This window comes from Phyllostomus discolor, chromosome 2 (genome assembly GCF_004126475.2).
Source record: "Phyllostomus discolor isolate MPI-MPIP mPhyDis1 chromosome 2, mPhyDis1.pri.v3, whole genome shotgun sequence".
Lineage (NCBI taxonomy): Eukaryota > Metazoa > Chordata > Mammalia > Chiroptera > Phyllostomidae > Phyllostomus > Phyllostomus discolor.
In genome coordinates, this window is record NC_040904.2 from 115655969 (window position 1) to 115677054 (window position 21086).

At 34.9% G+C, this 21086-nt stretch overlaps 1 protein-coding gene across 8 annotated transcripts in view; it reads left to right on the forward strand.

Annotated features, from left to right (window-relative positions):
* The window catches only part of FRY (FRY microtubule binding protein), a 406572-nt gene that overhangs the window by 246469 nt on the left and 139017 nt on the right, over window positions 1-21086 (forward strand). For all 8 annotated transcript variants that reach the window (XM_036018382.1, XM_036018387.1, XM_036018381.1 and 5 more), the window contains exons 27-29: window positions 5146-5306; window positions 7211-7321; window positions 14057-14211. In XM_036018382.1, the coding sequence (XP_035874275.1) occupies window positions 5146-5306; window positions 7211-7321; window positions 14057-14211 (427 nt within the window). The remainder of the gene's footprint in view (window positions 1-5145; window positions 5307-7210; window positions 7322-14056; window positions 14212-21086) is intronic.

Sequence of the window (21086 nt, forward strand, 5' to 3'; positions counted from 1 at the left end):
GAGAAACATTGATTTGTTGCTTCACTTATTTGTGCATTCATTGGTTGATTATATGTGCCCTGACCTGAGATTGAATCCTCAACCTTGCTATATTGACAATAATGATGCCTCAGATAAACCTCATTGGCTATGATACTGCCACTGCACAAGCTTCAACCCTGGTATATTGGAACAGTGCTCTAGTCAACTGAGCTATCCAGGCAGGGCAAACAATCACTTTGACATAAAGCAGCTTAATGGATAAGAAAACAAGACCTATATATACACTGTCTACAAGAGACCTACCCCAGAATGAAAGGTACGCACAGACTAAAACTAAAGGGATGGAAAAAGATAATTTATGCAAATTGAAATGGAGAAGATAGAGTAGCAATACTCATATCTGACTAAATAGACTGTAAAAACAAGGCTATCGTAAGAGAAAAAGAAGGACACTACATAATGATAAATGGAGCAATCCAACAAGAGGATATAACCCTTGTAAATATTTATGTACCCGACACAGGCACATCTAAATACATAAAGCTAATTTTGGTGGACATAAATGGAGAGATTGACAGTAATACAGTCATAGTAGGGGACTTTAATACCCCATTGACATTAATGAATATATTTTCCAAACAGAAAATCATCAAGGAAACAGCAGCCTTAAGTGACACACAAAGAACAGATAAATTTAATTCGTATCTTCAGAGCATTTTACCCCAAAGCAACAGAATGTGCATTCTTTTCAAGTGCACTTGGGACATTTTCTAGGATAGACTACATGTTAGGACACTAAACAAATCTCAATAAGCTTAATAAGGTTGAAATTATATCAAACACCTTTTCTGACCACAAAAGTATGAAAATAGAAATGTGTCACAAAAAAAGAAAGAAAAGCACACAAAGACATGGAGGCTAAATACCATGTAACTAAATGATCACTGAGATTAAGGAAGAGGTCAGAAGATACCTTGAAATGAGAAAATGAGAACACAACAATTCAAAATCTGTGGGACACAACAAAGGCAGTCGTAAGAGAGAAATTCATAGCATTGCAGCCTACCTCAATAAGCAAGAAAATTTTCAATTAAACAATCTAACTTTACACTTAAAGCAACTAGAAAAAGAACTGACGAAGCCCAAAGTGAGTAGAAGAAAAGAAATAGTAAAATTTAGAGTGAAAATAAATGACACAAAGACTAAAAAAGTATACAAAAGATCAATGAAACCAAGAGTTTGTTTTGTGAAAACATAAACAAGATTGGCAAACTTTTAACCAGACTCATCAAGAATAAAAGAGAGAGGACCCAAATAAATAACATCACAAATGACTCCACAGAAATACAAGGGATTGTTTAAAAAAATGTTACAACTATATGTCAACAAATTGGACTATCTGAAAGAAATAGGTAAATTCCTAAAAACATACAATTTTCTGAAAGTGAATCAAGAAGAACCAGAGAATGTGAATAGACAGATTATGAGTACTGAAATTGAAGTAGTGATTAAAAAAAAAAAACCTCCCATCGAACAGAAGTCTTGGATGAGATGGCTTCACAGGAGAATTTTAATAAACATTCAAAAAAGAATTAACACCTATCTTTCCCAAAACTATTCCCAAAAATTCAAGAGGAGAGATGACTCCCAAGCTCATTTTATAAGGCCAGGATTATTCTAATTCAAAAACTAAATAAAGACACTACAAACAAAGAAAATTTTATGCCAATAGTTCTGATAAACATAGATAATAAATCCTCAGCAAAATAGTAAATCAGGTCCAGCAATACATTACATACACCATGATTAAGTGGGATTTATTCCTGGAATGCAAGGTTGGTACAATATTTGCAAATCATTCATGTGATACACCACAAAAATAAAATAGAGAATACAAATCACTTGATCAAATCAATAGATGCAGAAGAAGCATTTGATAAAATATAGCACCCATGTATGATAAAAAAAACTATTAGTAAAATGCATAGGGGAAACATATCTCAACATAATAAAGGTGATATTTGATAAACCCACCACCAACATCATACTCAAGAAACAAAAACTAAAAGCGTTTCCCACATCAGGAACAAGACAGCGGTGTCCACTTTCACCACTCTTATTCAACATAGTACTGGAAGTCCTAACCACGGCAATCAGACAAGAAAAAGAAAGAAAGCCATCCAAATAGGAAAAGAAGTAAAACTCATTATTTGCAGATGACATGATACTGTAGGTAGAGAACCCTGTATATAGAGATACTGTATATGCAGATACTGTATATAGAGATTTCAGCAAAAAAACTACTAGAATTGATAGATAGATAGATAGATAGATAGATAGATAGATAGATGATAGATAGATTCAGGAGAGTAGCAGGATACAAAATAAAATACTCAGATATGAGTTGCATTTCCATACACCCATAATTAACAATCTGAAAGAGAAACTAAAAAAATTAAAATCCCATTTACAATTGCATCAAAAAATACCTAGGAGTCCTGGCTGGTGTAGCTCAGTGGATTGAGCACGGGCTGCGAACCAAAGTGTCGCAGGTTTGATTCCCAGTCAGAGCACATGCCTGGGTTGCAGGCCACAGCCCCCAGCAACCGCACATTGATGTTTCTCTCTCTCTCTCTCCCTCCCTTCCCTCTCTGAAAATAAATAAATAAAATCTTTAAGAAAAAGAATGTCAAAGTAATTTCCTTAAAAAAAAAATACCTACGGGTAAGTTTAAGCAAGGATATAAAAGACCTGTACTCAGAAAATTATAAGACACAGAAGAAAAAATTGAAGAAGATACAAATAAGTGTAAGCATAAACCATGTTCATGCCTAAGAGGAATTAATGACATTAAAATATCCATACTACCTAAAACAATCTATAGATTCAATGCAATTCCTATCAAGATACCAATGGTGTATTTTACAGAACTAGGAAAAATATACCAAAAATTTATATGGAACCACAAAAGACCCCCATCAGCCACACCAGTCTTGAAGAAGGAGAACAAAGTTGGAACAATCACACTAACTGATATCAAACTATACTAAAAGCCCATAATAATTAAAGCAGCATGGCAATGACCTGAAAACAGAGATATAGATCAATGGAACAGAAGAGAGAACCCAGAAATAAAACCACACTGTTATGGTCAATTACTATTTGACAAAGTAGGCAAGAATATACAATAGGGTAAAGATAATCATTGAATAAATCATGTTGGGAAAATTGGACAGATATTTACAAAAAAATGAAACTAGACATCATTTTATACCACACACAGGAAAAAACTCAAAATGGATTAAAGACTTAAATGTTAGACTCAAAATCATAGAAATCCTAGAATAAAACATAGGCAGTAAAATCTTGGACATTTCTCGTAGCAATATTTTTTTGATATGTCTCTTTGGGCAAGGGAATAAAGAAACAAATAAACAAATGAGGCTATATCAAACTAAGAAGTTTTTGCAAATCAAAGGAAATGATCAACAAAATGAAAAGATGACCCATTGAATGGGAGAACATATTCACCAATGATACAACTGTAAGGGGTTAATATCCAAAATTTATGAAGAACTTATGAAACTCAACACCAAAAAAACAAACAATACAATTAAAAATCGGCAAAGGACCTGAATAGACACTTCTCTAAAGATGACATACAGATAGCCAATAGACATATGAAAAGATACTCAACATCAATGTAACAAATCATCAGAGAAATGCAAATTAAAACCACCAATGAGATATCACCTCACACCTGTCAAAATGACATCAATAAATCAAGTGTTGGCAAGGATATGGAGAAAAGGGTACCCTTGTGCACTGTTGGTGGGAATACAGATTGGTAGAGCCACCATGGAAAACAGTATAGGGTTACCTCCAAAAATGAAAAATGGAACTGCCTTATTACCCAGCGATTCTACTTCTGGGAATATATTTGAAGAAACCTGATACACCAATTGGAAACAACGTATGCACTCCTATGTTCACTGAAGCATTATTTATAATAGCCAGGATTTGGAAACAGCCCAAGTGCCTATCAATAGATGTGTGGGTAAGAAAGCTGTGATACATTTACTCAATGGAATACTACTTGGCCATTAAAAAGGAAGAATCTTAGCTTTTGGGACAGCATAGATGGACATGGAGGGGATTATGGTTAGTGGAATAAGCCAGTCAGAAAATACAAATACCATATAATTTCACTTATGTGTGGATTCTAATGAACAAAATAAACTAACAAACAAAATAGAAACAGACTCATAGTTATAGGGAACAAACTGACATCTGTATGAGGGATGAGATACCAGAGCTGGGTGAAGGGATTAAGCAAAAAAAAAACAAAACTCATAGACACAGACAACATTACCATAGGGAAAGGTGAGTGTGGGGAGGTAGGAGAGGACAAATGGGACATAAATGGTGATAGAAAGAGACTTGATTTGCAGTGGTGAATACACTATACAATAACTAGGTGTCGTATTATTGAATCGTACCCCTGAAACCTATATAATTCTATTAACAAATGCCACCCTAATAAATTCATTAATAAATAATTTTTATAAGAGAAATAATTTCACCTAATACAAGCACAAAAAATTAAAAAATCTGGTCAGTTTGGTGTAAAAATTAATGATTGTCATTAAAAGCTTTTGACATATTTATAAAAACTACAAGTGAATTATTTCTACTTTTTCATAACTTTGATATTGTATGACCAATATTCCTCATTTAATGACTTAAAAGTAAAATGTCAGTTGACCTCTTCAGTTAAAGTATGTTTGTTTTAAGTGATCTATACATTATACCTCACAGTTTTTCCTAATGACTGGCAATAGTCATGGGAACATTGTCTGTGTAAGCACCTGATTGGAAGGGGAAGTTTCTCTAGACTTTGAGAAAACAGTGCGAGTCATCTTCTGCCTCTGTTTCCAGCTCTGAGAGAAGGTGCTAGTGACAGCAGCATGAGGGGAAGAGTGTACACTTAGAAAGAAAATTCTGACTGACTTTTAAACATGTTTTATTACCTAAAGGGAACTTAAGTTAGGAAATGAAATTAATCCTTTTCCCAAAACTTAAAACTCATGTATAATAGTAACATAAATTGTATTCACTATATTTTTTAGTTTCATAGACTCAACTCTGTGTTTTTCTCTCTAGTTCACCACCGGAGATTTCTTTTCCCCCAGCAAAGCCTGAGGCACCATCTTTTCATCTTGTTCAGCCAGTGGGCAGGGCCCTTCAGCATTATGTTCACACCTCTGGATAGGTACAGTGACAGGAACCATCAGATCACAAGATACCAGTATTGTGCCTTAAAGGTAGGTCACTTTTGCCTCATGATGATTTTTGTCAGATCCATGATCTCTTTTCTTAAACTAATAACCATGCCTCAAATTATGTTAAAATAAATAATATGATATCATATAATATGATAATCTAAGCACACATGCAAAAAGTCAGGTAAACACACACATAAATACACAAGCTAAACTTAAAAATTCCAAAAGGTACATGCATAAGTTTAGATTGATAGTTGTGTATAAATATGCAAATATTCCAATTGGCCTTATAATTTCTACATGCAGAATTTATCCAAGCTTCCACTGTAATCAATGTTTCTTCTATATGAGAACCATATGTTTTTCCTTAAGGGATAAACCCTTCAAGTAGCTGCCTTTCCAATAAACTTCCAATCTAAAAAAAAAAAAAAACCATAGGTTATAATAAGGTTTTATATATATGAGGTCTGTCCAGAAAGAATCCAGTCATGGAATATGAAAAATAGAGACACTTACTGAAGAAGATACAAGATACAAGAAACATTGTACATAGGACAATGATGCCTCAGTCCCCTTCAAAGTAGGCACCTTGGGACCTCACACAGTTCTGCCAATTGCCATCAGCCACCCCATCATGTTTTCCTGAATCTCATCAATGGTCTGAAATCTGTTGCTTTTAAAGGTGATTTTAGTTTTGGGAAAAGCCAGCAGTTGCAGGGTGCCAAATCTGGGCTGTAGGGGGTCTGAGTCACCTGGGTGATTTGTTGTTTCACCAAAAAAACTCTGCACAAGATGTGGTACATGAGTGAGCACGTTGTCATGATGAAGCTGCCAATCAGCAGTTGCCCATAGCTGCAGCCTTCTGAATTATTGAAATAGTTTCTGCAGAAGAATGTTCAAGCTTAATGCAAAATTTGATGCAGATTTGTTGCTCTACTTGCTCAGTCATTTTAAATGCGAGGACCACACAGTCCTCATGTTCACTCAGTGGCACCTACCACCCCCACTGATTAGTACAGTGAAGTCATCATTGTTCACGCATACACATTCCAGTCTGCTTTCCTTGGCTGCCAGGTTACATTGATGTCACACAAACCATTCTCATTATACTAACAATGGCTAGACTTTTCCCAGACTGACCTCATAGTATATTCTCAAGTTCAAAATCTATTTCTTTTTTTTGTCTCTTATCTTAAAAGGCTCCCAGAAACAAATTTCTACAGTACTAGGATTGTTCAAAAACTTCAGAAGGATGATTCCTTACAGTTTAATTTTCTTTAGAAAATTAACTGCATGTCAGTTCGGTCACATACACTACAAGTTGCTGACTTTCAGGTTGACTCAGTGGAGCTAGTTCACACCATGGCCCTGATAGTCATCTGTAAGTGCTAATTGCAGAGTTAATCAAGATCTCACCTTCTCACGTTCCATCACTTCCTCCCCCCTCATAGGAACTAAAGTTTATATTTTTCATATTCTTTATCTTGGATTAAGAATTATAATTATTTCCATGTTTTTTATAGTTTGTCAATTTAGTACATTAGTCAAATGTTTGTCAAGTCTGTCAGTTCAGTACATAATCAAATATTGGTCATGAAAGCAAATTTGAAAAGCTCTATTTTCTAAGCAGAATTAATTCACTTGACATCACTGATGATAAGTTCATTTTAAATACCACGACATAGTCATAAAGATTTGTTATAATCATAAAATTTACATGTTTATGAAATTAAGTTTATGGGGTTAGCTCTTCTAAAAAGCCAAAATTTGGAATCTGATATTTTTATTGAATCTACTAAGGAACTCTTTAAAATCTTGTGGTAATAACTGCTTTAAAAGACCCTTACCATTTATAAGTCTGGTCGTTATGTTTCATAAAGTCAGTTGCATGCCATGAGACCATTCCAGGGTCCATTCCCAAGTGTTTCGTGTTTTGTTATCAGGCAATGTCAGCAGTGTTGTGCTGTGGCCCTGTGTTTGACAACGTGGGCCTTTCCCCAGATGGCTACCTGTATAAGTGGCTTGACAACATTCTGGCTTGTCAAGATTTACGAGTAAGTAAATCTTCTATATAAAGATACAGTTGCTGTTGAATGTCTAGGGTGTTCTATCTCAGTTAGGTTACTTAGGTGTCTAAGCATTGTTTACAACACAGTCTCTTCCCACCAGCCACAAAATGCTGTTGGTTTAAGTGTTGTTCACAATTTACTGTGATGCATCAGGATAAAAATTACAGTAACATTTACCAAGGTTGACAATAAATTGGGCTATAAAACAAGTCTCCAAAAAAGTTCAAATGATTGAAGTGACACAGACTGTTCTCTAATCACAGTGGAATTAAGCTAATAATCAACAATAAAAAGATAATTAAGACACACTGTTCTTGGTAACCAGTGAGTCAAAGAATAAAGAAGAGAGACTGAAAAAATATTTATAACTGAAGAATAATGAAAGCACTACATGCTAAACTTGTGGATTGTAAATGGGGTCTTGCTTAGACTAAAACATATAGTCTTAAATGCAAATATTAGAAAGAAAAAAGGCTGATAGCCAATTACCTAAGCATCCATTTCAAGGAGTTAGAAAAGCAATAACATCAAATGCAAAAAAGTACAATGAAGGAAGTAAAGAGATAAGAGCAGAAATTAATAAAAGAAAAAATTAATTAAAATGAGTATTTAAACCAAAAGTTGAATTCGTGAAAGTGCTAATAAAATTGATAAATCTATAACAAGTCTGATCAAGAAAGAAAGAAGGCACATGTCACCAGCATCATAAAGGAAATGGGGCATCACTATAGATGCTACAAATATTTAAAATAAAAGAAAATATATGAATATCTTTGTGCCAGTTAACTTGAAAAATTATATAAAATGGACAAATTCTTCCCTGACCAGTGAGACTTATTTGGATGGGTGTTGTCCCACAGAGTGAAAGGTTTGATTTCCAGTCAGGGCACATGCCTGTGTTGCAGGTTCAGTCCCCAGCCAGGGCGTGTATGGGAGGTAACCGATTGATGTTTCTCTCTCACATTGACGTTTTTCTCCTTCTCTGTATCTCCCTTTCTTCTCCTCTCTCTAAAAATAATAAATAAAATCTTTAAAAATGAATAAATAAGACAAATTCCTAGAAAAACATAGCACCAGAAGAAAAGAAAGTCTGAATATTCAGATAAGCAATAAAGAAATTTAAACTGTAATTGCAAGTTTTCCCACAAACAAATCTTTAGGACCAGATGGCTTTATTGACGAAGTCAACATTTAAGAAACTAATTTCATTGACTTAATATAAATCCTTAAAGAGAAAACAGCTCAAGAGGAAATATATCTCAATGTTTTTTAGGAGACCAGCATAACCTTGATACTAAAACCTGGAAAGGATTTAACTGGAAATAAAATTAAAAGGCAATTTCATTCATGAGCCTGGAGAAAAACATTAAACAAAATACTAGAAAACTGAATTCAGTGATATATAAAAAAGTTGATCCATCATGTCCAATTGGAATTATTCAAGACCTACAAGACTGGCTTAATGTCCATCAGTGTATAGTATGTTAATTATATTAACAGAGTCTCAAGAAGGAAATGTCATATGGTCATCACAATAGATGCAGAAACAGCATTTATTAAAATTCTATATTCATTCATGAGAGAAATTCTTAACAAAACCAAGAATAAAAATTAACTTTATAGTTTGATATAAGGTATCTTTAAAAAGAACCTGTAGCAAACATCATACTTAATAGTGAATATTGACAGTGTTCCCTGAGATTAAAATGACCAAGGAAATCCCCTGTCACCGCTTCTGTCAACATTATACTATAGATTCTTGCCTATGTGTTAGGAAAGAAGAAATAAGATATCAGGAATAAAAAAGAACGCAGATCTAAATGTGAACGGCAAAAAAACTAAAGCTTTTAGAAAGTAAGACAGGAAGATATCTTAATCCCTGGTTTTAGGGAAAGATTTTTAAAACAGGATGCAAAAAATACTAATCATTAAGAAAGACTATTTAATAAATTCTACTCAGCAAAAGGCACCATTAAAGAGTGTGAACAGACTGACCATAGCATGAAAGATGTTTTCACATAAAAATCAGAATTTTTATCTAAATATATGTAAAGGACCCCTACAAATAAATAAGATAAAGTAACCTAGAAAAATGAGCAAAAGACTAAAACAAGCTATATACAGAAGAGGTTATATAAGAGGCCGATAAATATAAGAAAAGATTCTCCAGCTCATCAGTAATCACAGAGATGCAAACTACAGCCACAGGAGATGCTACCCAGCAGAATGGCTAAAGTTTAAAAGATTGGCAGTACTTGCCCTGGCTGAGTAGCTCCATTGGTAGAGATTCATCCTGACATGCCAAGGTTGTGGGCTCAGTCCGCAGTCAAGGCATATACAAGAATCAACCAATGAATGCACAAATAAGTGGAACAATAAATCAATCTCTCTCTCCTCCTTTTCTGTCAGTAACAAAAAAGTACATATGCATCTCTATGTTCATTACAGCATTATTTGCAATAGCCAAGATTTGGAAGCAATCCAAGTATCCATCAGTAGACATGAGCATAAAAAATAACTGTGGTCATACATACAATGGACTATTACTCAGCCATAAAAAATGAACTCTTACAATTTGTGACGATATGGATAGACCCAGAGGTCATTGCTAAGTGAAATGTCAGGCAGAAAAAGACAAATATCATATGATTTTACTTATACATGGAACCTAAAGAACAAAATAGAAACAAACTTATGGATGCAGAAAACAGACTGGTGAGGGAGTTTAGGGAGAGGAGTGAAAAAGGTGAAAGTATTAAGAAGTACAAATGGATAGTTATGAAATAATTATAGGATATAAAGTATAGCATATGAAAAATAATAATACAATAACTATGGTGTCAGGTGGGCACTTGAAATATTGTGGGGATTACTTTGTAAATTATATAATTGCCTGACCACTATTTGCTGTACATCTGAAATGAATACAAAATAATATTGAATGTAAACTCTAATTGAAAAATAAAATAAAAATAATAAAAAGAAAATATAAAGGTTAAAATTCACCAATCAGAACAAAAAATAAAACAATGACAGTTACCAAATGTCAATGAGGAAATGGAGCAATTGGGAGCTCTAATACAATGCTATAGAGAGTGCAAACTAGAATAATCATTTTGGAAAAGTGGTTGGTATTATCTACTAAAGGTGAACACAGTATACCCACAACCCAGCAGTCTCTAAATTAGGGAGTAACTATGAATTAGGGTGCTATGCATCATTGGGAATAAATGAATGTAGATCAAACAGAAGTTGAGTGAAAAAAAGCAGTGCACAAAGTTGTATACTATATAATTTACTTATATATAGATTTCAAAAATAACCCAAACTATGGTGGTGAAAGTCAGGATGTGGTTGCTTTTGAGGAGTGGAGAGAGGCAGTGAGTAAGAAAATACACAGGCAGGCTTTACTGGTGCTAGTAATCCATGGTTTTTACTTAATGGTGTTCAAATTATCATGTTTAGTTAAGGTACCTCATCATATACTTGTGAATCATATATTATCTATGTATTTTATGCCAATATCAAGCTTCTAAGGCACAAACAAAATAATGATTTTCTTTCAAGTCTGACCTTTTTAATTTAATCTTTATTGTATTTTTTCCCATTACCATTTAGTCTCCTTATATTCCCCTACCCCCAGCAATCATCACAATATTGTCCATGTCCAGGAGTCCTTTTTCCTTTTTGCTCAATCCCTCCACACCCTAAAATCCCAACCCCCTTAGCTGTCCTACTGCTTTCCATCTGTGTCTATTCCCATTTTCCTGTTAGTTCAGTTTGTTCATTAGATTCCACATATGAGTGAAATCATATGGTATTTGTCTTTCTCTAACTGGCTTATTTCACTTAGCATAATGTTCTCCAGGTCTATCCATTCTGTCACAGAGGGTAAAATATTATTATTTATGACTGAGTAGTATTCCATTGTGTAAATGTCCCATCATTGTTTTATGTAGTCCCATACTCATGGGCACTTGGGTTGCTTCCATATCTTGGCAATTGTAAATTACATTACAGTGAACATAGGGGTGCGTATGTTCTTTTGGATTAGTGATCTGGGTCCCTTCAGATATATTCCTAGAAAAGAGATTGCTGGGTCAAAAGGCAGGTCCATTTTTCATTTTTGAGGTACCTCCATACCACTTTCCACAATGATTGTGCCAGTCTGCATTCCCCACCAACAGTGCAAAAGGGTTCCCCATTCTCCACATCCTTTCCAGCACTTGCTGTTTATTAATGTATTGATGATAGCTTTTCTGACATGTGTGAGGTGATATATTATTGTGGTTTTAATTTGCATCTCTCTGATGATTAGTGACCTTAAGCATCTTTTCGTATGTCTATTGGCCACCTGTATGTTCTCCAAACAGCCACTTCTTTGTTTGGTTGGGTTTGTTTTTTTTTTGGGGGGGGGGTTGAGTTTTGTAAGTTCTTTATAAATTTTGGGCATTAGCTCCTTATCATATATATCAGTGAATACGTTCTCCCTTTCTGTGGGTTGTCTTTTTGCTTTGTTGATGATTTCCTTTGCTGTGTAAAAACTTTATAGTTTGATGTAGTCCCATTTGTTTATCTTTTCTTGTTTCCCTTTCCTGGGGGAGATATACCTGATAAAACATTGCTACAAGCAATGTCTAAGATTTTGCTACCTATGTTTCCACAAATGCAAGGTTGGTGCAACGTTCACAAATTAATAAATATGATTCACCACATAAACAAAATGAACAATAAAAACCACATGATCATATAAACAGATGCAGAAAAAGCATTTAATAAAATCCAGCACCCATTTATGATAAAGACTTTCAACAAAGAGGGAATAGAGGAAACATACCTAAACATAATAAAGGCCATATATGACAAACCCACTGCCAGTATCATACTCAACAGGCAAAAACTACAAGTGTTCCCCTTAAAATCAGAAACAAAACAGGGATGTCTTTCACCTGTCTTATTCAATATCATACTGGAAGTCCTAGCCAAAACAATAAGACAAGAAGAAGAAACAAAAAGCATCCAAATTGGAAAGAAAGAAGTAAAACTGTCTTTATTTGCAGATGACATAATACTGTACATAGAGAACCCCAAAGATTCCACCATGAGACTACTAGAACTGGTAAATGTATTCAGCAAAATAGAAGGATGCAAAATTAATATCCAGAAATCAGTTGCATTTTTATGTGCCAATAACAAACAAAGGAAAATTAAGAAAACAATCCCATTCACAATTGCTTCAAAAAGAATAAAATACCTAGGAATAAACCTAACCAAGGATGTAAAAGACCTGTACTTGGAAAATTATAAGACACTGAAGAAAGAAATTGAAGAAGATACAAATAAGTAGAAGCACATAACATGTTCATGGACAGGAAGAATTAACATCATTAAAATGCCCATACTACCCAAAGCAGTCTATAGATTTAATGCAATTCCTATCAAGATTCCAATGACATATTTCACAGAACTAGAACAAATATTTCAAAAATTTGTATGGAACCACAAAAGGCCCTACATAGCAACAGTAATCCTGAGAAAAAAGGACAAAGTTGAAGAAATCATGCTACCTTATATCAAACTATACCAAAAAGCCATAGTAATCAAAACAGATTGGTACTGGCACAAAATCAGACACATAGATTAATGGAACAGAATAGAGAGCCTAGGAATCAACCCACACCTTTTTAGTCAATTAATATTTGACAGAAGAAGCAAACACATACAGTGGACTAAAGATAGTTTGTTCAGTAAATGATGGGAAAATGGGAGATATACATGTGGAAAAGTGAAACTAGACCACCTCCTTACGCTACACACAAATAAATTCAAAATGGGTCAATGACTTAAATGTTAGACCAAAAAAAAAAATAAAAACAATCTAGTCTAACTTTTTAATGAAATATTATTTTTAAGTTTTTTGCAGGAGTATTACCAGTTTATCTTAACCCCTTGAGGAACTAGGTTGATGATATTTGACCATTCAATTGGAATTCACTCCCAACTGGGCCCATACCCTGTAGGAAAAAAAAGCCAGAAACTTCCCTCCTCCATGTGGTTGTAACTGGCAAGGCACTGGACAACTTCCGACGGAGGCAAGGAAATGTTTTCTGAGGGGAGTATAGCCTCCAGGTACCAGTCTTCAACAAATATGACAGTAGTTTCAGCAATCAATTAACTATCTTATTTTCTTTCCTGTGGTGATATTTTTATATGAAAGTATATGATTAAGGAGAGATTCTTGATAACTGTATTTCTTTGTAAAAGATCACCAGCTAAGCTTTACACAGTATATATAGTAATCAAGCCTCCTAGACATATTCCCCCTGATATTTTTTCTTAAAAGACTGCATAAAGGCTACATAAAGGCTATCTCCTTCTGTATATTTAAGTTTTTTGCCAAATACATGTATTTTTCAGAAGCCCTTTATATACAAAGAAGAAACATAGCCAGAGTCTTCACTGTCTTTCCGGAGTTAATGACCCGAGTGAGTGGATCATCTGTGACAGGTTTATACAGGGTCCCATTCAGCTCATACATTCCACTATTTGGTTTCAGTTGCTGCCTCTTAAAGGGAAGTGTGGAACAAAAATAAATCAAGATGAATGCTCTGTCCCCACTTCTATTTTACTCCATTCAATATTGCCTAGGCTCAACATGGTGTCTTTTCCTGGAATAGCCTTTCATTAAACATGAATAATTGCTTTCCTCCATGTATTCAGGTCCATCAACTTGGCCGTGAAGTTGTCGTCTTGCTCTTGGAACTTAATCCTGACCAAATAAATCTTTTCAATTGGGCGATTGACCGATGCTACACAGGTTCCTACCAACTTGCATCAGGCTGCTTCAAAGCTATAGCGACTGTATGTGGAAGCAGGTATGGAAGGAATCCTGTAAGCGGGGACTGCTGGTCAGTGGCAAATACAATTAGAGTTGGTCTTCATGATATGAATAACTGAGAGCCTACTGTTTCTGCAATTATCTGTGCATAATAAATTCTATGGGAATCCAAAATGGCCTATATTTCCCAAGCAGATAGACCCCTACTAATAAGTGTGCAGCTACATTGATTTTTCATGTTCAACAGGAGAGTGGTTTATTGCTATAGCACCCTTCCTTTATTTGCATGGAAATTCATAGTCAAACATTAGAGCTGAATTTGAAAATGACCAAGAAGATATGTTAAAGGAGTTTCTTGAAATGCTTGTGACAGATGTTAACAGTAAGCCCTTCAGCCACCTTGAGAGCAAACTGAAACCACAAAGCAGCCTGAAAAGGTTTACTCCACCTTGTCAAAAACTTCAGAATGGAAGAAAGGAAAGAAATGTGGCATCCCAGGTTCCACAGATCACACTGTTGATACCACTGCCCTTGTTATATAAAGTAGTCATTCTGCAAAACCATTTAGCACTGTACTTTATGGAATTTTGTAACTATGAAACAAAGGTTAATGAAGATACCCTTGAAGATTTCAAATCACATAAGATTTTCCCAAGAAAAGAGCTTAAATTTTAGAACTTGAAAGAAGGCAGCTGAAATTTATTTTTGAAAGACTCATACAGACTATTGCTTTTCCTTTTAAATTAAATGTTGCATTTAAAATGGCTGCTTGAACTGCCAGAAGAAGGGGATAAAAGTGGATTAGTTTTAAATTCTAACCTATTCTGTTCTAAATTAATAGGAACAGAATTTTAGAAAACATCTACTTTTAATAAATGTAAAGTAACTATACTATATAAAATGCTTATCTTTCTTTTTTGAAGATAATAGATAATATTTCATGCCTACAGCTTCCATTTTTCATAATCTTAGCTGCAGAATTTCTATGTACTTTAACCGCCATAAAAGTTATAGCAGATGAACATAAACTGATTTTTCTGTCATTTTATTTCTTAATGTTGACATTATGAAAGATTATTTAGACCTATGGGATATTACCAAAATAACATGTTTTGCAAAAATCTCTTTCTCCAAAATATTTTTTATTTTCAGGTATTTCTACATACTTAGAATAAATTTCACATGATTCTTTGATTCTAAAAAAACATATTTAGAATGTATAACTCAAGACTCCTTTTACAAAAATAAGAATAATATAATTTTCCTTTCTTTGCTGCCCTTCTTCCAGTGAACTTGCTTTGAACTTTCATAGCCAGATTTATTTCATTGCATGTCATCTCATAAACTGTTACATGGCATTCCTATGAATAATTCTAGGTATTTTTCCTTAGGGAGCACAAATAAATGCTTTGATACTTTAGTGACATAATCTCAATTTCAGTAATATCTTTAGTCACAAAAATATTAGGACATAGGCCGTAATCTATTTTTACTTAATCTTAAGCAAATATTTGTGTATCAATTTACATTCATCACACTCATCTATTCAGAAGGAAGGCTGGAGGGCCAGGCAGTGCCATTGCTGTGACCCGGCTGCCAAGACAGTGGCCAACACTGCAGTCATTACTCGCCTCATGGCATGTTCACCATTCGAAATTTCAGCTGTGGCCAAAAGCTGCTCTCTTTTCCCATAAATTCTCAGACTATGTAATCTAGACAAGCCTCTGATTCATTTGAACAATCTTTGCACTTATGTTTTCAATTCTGTTTTCCAAAGCAATTCCGGTATTTCGGCTTCTGCTTTTTTTGTTTCCTGCATGTTTGTTTCTGAAAAATACCTAAACACCTTCTCTTATAAAAGAATAGGTTTCTGAAAAGTCATACATAAACTGGATATTTTAAATTTCTCAAGTCATCTGTACAGTCACTCCTATGACAAGTTATTTTCCAAAGCAAAGAACCCTTTTTCTAAAGTAAATTATTACCATCTCCTTTTCAAACAGGAGTGATCATAAGCTGGATTTATATTATAGGAATATGATGATTTATAAGTAGATTCATTTATTAAGGAACCACTTATAACTGGCTTGAAAATATTTAAAAGAATGAACATTTTTAGTGCTCTTATAGCTTAAAAATTCTACCTTTGATTTTAGAAGAGGGAATTAGACATTTTTGCATAGTTAATGTATCAATCCCTGTATTCATCAGCAATGACAATGGAAAAAATGAATCTCTGCATTCTTGTTCGTGATTTCTTTCATTTCTGTAATGGGTTGTGTGTGTGTGTGTGTGTGTGTGTGTGTGTGTGTGGCGAACTTGCTGGTCCCCAATCAGACCTTTAACTATAGCTGTAACTATGACTATCATATAACTGTGGTGATATTGAGAGATTTGGGAGTCGGAGTGGTACATGAATAGGACCAGGGGAAGTGAGGATAAAAATAGAAAGTGATGATAGAGCTGGTAATATTAATTTTGAAGAATTTTCATCAAATGTTTTTATTTGATTAAAAGCTATTAAATGTATCTTGCATTTAATAAAGCTATAATATAGCTAAAGCTATAATTTAGCACAAAAGAAAATAACTCCTCTTTTAGACTGCATTGATTCAAGTAACTATTTGACTTCTATACATTGTCTTATTAACTTTTCCCTCCAAATTATATCGATATAGAACAGATAAGGAAATTAAGAAAGAGATTAAATGGCTTTCCAAGGTTATTAATCAAGGTAAATAGTGTGTTCTATGTGAAAAAGTACAGGCCACTTCCAGTCACTGGCTTATCTCAAAAGAATTCTCTTAACATTTAATTAAATACTTAAGAACTCCATTGATTTTACTCTTACCATCCAAAATACTATTAAAAATGTTTAATAGATATTTTAGAATTATTTATAAATTCAAAGTTTTAACTTTTAAAGAAGTGTGTTGGGTTTATTTTTGTTGTCATTGCTGTTTGTATGTTTGTTTTGCCTTAAGTTAACTCTCTATAAATCTTTCCTAATTTAAATGAGGCCCAGAAAGCTTAAATTCTTAAAAGCGAATGCCCTACATTTCTTAAGGGAATAGCACTGTTTTGTTTCCAAGGAAGATATGTGAAGCATATGACTCATGAATCCCAATAGCACCCCTACCTGGTGATGTTTTGCCTCATCCAGTCCAGTCAGCCGGCTAGAAGGTTGCAAGAGAGCATGAAATGTGGGGATTTGGCCTCTGTAAACATATTGTCTTTTCTTAATTAAATTTATTGGGATGACGTTGGTTAATAAAATCATACAGGTTTCAAGTGTACAATTCTGTAATACATCATCTGTGTATCACATTGTGGGTTTTCCACACAAAGTCAAATCTCCTTTCACCACCATATATTTGACCCCTTTATCCTTTACTCTCTCCCACCCCTTCCCTCTGGTAACCACCATACTGTCTATGAGTTTTTGTTTGTTTGTTGTACTTGCTCATTGGTAGCTTCCAGCTTTATATCCTTCCCATTGATGGACACTTGCCATGCCGTGGCCACCATGAATAATGCTACAGTGAACATGGGGGTACATTTACCTTTGCAAATTAATATTTTCAATTTGGGGGGATAGGTACCTATAAGCAGTGTTACTGGATCATATGGTAACTGTATTTTCAGTTTTTTGAGGAACCTCCATACTGTTTTCCATAGCAGCTGTACCAGTTTACATTCCCACCAGCAGTGAATGAGGGTTCCTTTTTCTCCACAGCCTCTCCAACACTTGTTATTACTGGTCATGTTGATAACAGACATTCTAACAGGTGTGAGGTGGTATCTTCTGTTTTAGGTTTGTATTTTCATAATAGCTGGTGAAGTTGTCACCATATACAAAAATTAACTCAAACAGATCAAAGACCTAAATATAAGATGTGAAACAATAAATGACATAGAAGAAAACAGGTAGTAAACTTATGGACCTTGGTCTTAGAGTAGATATTATGAAATTGACCTCAATGGCAAGGGAAGTAAAGCAAAATAAATAAATGGGACTATATTAGACTAAAATGCTTTTGCACATGAAAAGAAACTGAATAAAATAAAAAGTCAACCAGCTGCATGGGAGAAGATATTTGCAAACAACACCTCCAACAAAGGGTTAAATATCCAAAATATATAAAGAACTCATACAACTCAACAACCACAAAACAAACCAATTAAAAAATGGGTAGAGGACCTGAGCAGACACTCTCCCAAGACATACAAATGGCCAGCATGTATATGGAAAGATGGAAACTTACTATCTTGAGTTTGAATTTAACCTGTTTGTGTGCTCTTGAACAAGTTACTCATCTATAAAATGGGTGTGAAAAGGGGGTAGGGAAAGCAGTAAATAAGATAAATTTCTTGATCTGAGAACTGGCATTGAGTAAGAACCCCGTAAACACATTTCTTCACTAGCTGTCAGAAGCAAAAAGCTGTAGAGGAATCCCCTCCATCAACTATTAGAATCTGTGTCTCCTCAGAATGCCTCAACATTGTCCTGAGCTTTGTCATTTAGGTCTGAAGAACCAGAGTTAGTGGGCATTTCCAACTTCTTCAAAAATTGCCTCTTTTCTAGATTTAAAAAAAAGTTTTATTTCTTGTGTACTTTCTGAATCATATCTATCTTTCACATTTATTTCACCATATGATTTCTATTCTGTATGTTCACAGCTGCCTCTTTATTCATCTTTGTCCCTTCCAGAGGGTCTATGGTGAATAATTAAATGCTGGAAGGTATAAGATTTCATTTCTATTTTGCACATCTAAGTTCAGATGGTTTATTACACTCTTGTTCATTTGAGATCTTTCTCACTTTCTCTTCTCTGGGTTTCTTTTATTTTCTGCATCTGTGTTGTTTCACATAAATTCTGTAGCTCATTCTGAAGTTACTAAGGAATGCCTTCATTACATGGTTAAGTGCCCAGCCCCTCATGAGAGGCTTTATCCATCCTTTTTCTTTCTTTTTTTTTTGCCCTTAAATCCCCAGCAGTTTTCCAGTGTTCTTCTGAATATAAATGTGTGTGAATTAAATCTTAATGTCAGGCACAGAGATGTAAGTCACCTCTGCCACTATGAGGCTCAAAAGGACATGTTCTTTCTACCTTCATAATCAGCAAGGTCTGTTTCCAGATATTATAATAGTAGAATAGGCTGTGACATGTTCCACTGTGGGCTGCTAGGAAGACTGTATAAAAGCATGAGTGCTTTGGAGTTAGACTATCCAGAAGGGAGTCGAAAATCCATTACTTCTACATAGCATTGGGCAGGTGCTTAGCTTCTCCAAACCTCACTGGCTTCTTATTACAATGAAGCCACACACCTAGGTAAAAGCAATAACTGGCACAAAGTAAGCACATCATAACATAAATGTCACCCAACCTTCATCATCCTCTTTAGCACCATCATTTGGAGGCTTTCCCCAGTTCTCTATCTCACACAGCATCCTCATGCTTTTTTTGTTCATTTAGAACTGAAAGTCCTGGAAAAGTAATAATTATGTAGTACAAATTAGTAAAGCCATTTTGGAAAGCAATAGTATAGTACCTCCCAAAATTTTAAATGTGCCCTTTGACACTACATAATGTTGTATAGGCATCTGTTCTGAAGAAATGCTTACATATTTTCATTATTATAATAGTGAAAAAATGAAACTAGCAGAGGTCACATTCCCCAGGAAACAGCCTCTGAGATAAAGATTTGAGTGCAGGAAATTCATTAGTGAATGCCCACTGGGTCAATATAAATGGGAAAGTGAAGGAAGTAGAACTGGGCAGAGGAATGAAAACTTTAACCAGTCCCACAGGGGCTCCTACTGAGAAGTAGGCACGACTTGGCTTGGGTACATCTTTCTGGTTGGAGGCAATTAATTCCCAGAGAGGGGTTCAGCCAGCAGTATCAGACTCCAACATTTTGGTGGGAGGATTGAATGCCTGGCCCTGAAGGGAATGTGGGTGGTGCACCACTGCATCCACTACAATAGTTACTTACAGTCTGTCCACACTGTGGAATATTGCACAGCTATTAAGGAGTCTGAGGTGGGATTTATTGTTTGATGTAAAACCTAATCTCTAAACATTATATGTAGGTAGTACAATCACATTTGTGTTTCAAATCCTATGTGTTGAGGATGGGGTACTTACATACACATCTTTATATAGAGACTTAGAAAAGGGCTGGGACACACACCAAAATGTTGGCAGTGGCTGCATTTAGGATCAGAAACAATAGTTGGGGGAGAGAAGGAGATGGGCACGTCCACGTTTTATTCTATACACCTACCAACAGCCAGCACTGACGTGCCAGACATGCAAGTGAGTCATCTTCAGTGTGGGTTCTCCTGCCTCATGTATTTCTTTCAAAAGAAAAATGTATTCCTGTATTACTAGTACCATAAAAATATTACATTAGAGTAATATTGTATGTAAAAGTACAAATCCTTTTTCATGTATCTAAGCAGTTCCCACTGTAACTTACTGTAACATGGCCTGTACACAAAGTAGGGTTGTGCCTCTCTACAAGGGTGAAAGCTCCAAAACAGAACTTCTTAGACAATGTAATTATATACAATCAATAAAGGATCCCACGGGATAAACAATATGTTTTTCAGCTCCAAGCTACCTTCTGCTTTCTGAAGGTTGCTGCAAAATAAATATCAGTCTCCTGTACAGACTATGCACTAATAATTTATCTCACCAGGAGTTTTCCATCTGTGACCTTGTTTCCACTATAGACTAAGAAAATGCATACAGTAAAAAGACATCATGTTTAAATAGTATCACTCAACAAGAAAAAAACAGATTTGGTCTCCATATGCCACTTGATTATGCCACTAATTGCCACATACTCTATTGTCTGTGTCCCTCTTTTCCCCTAGCTCCAGTCCCACACATACAAGCAATTACC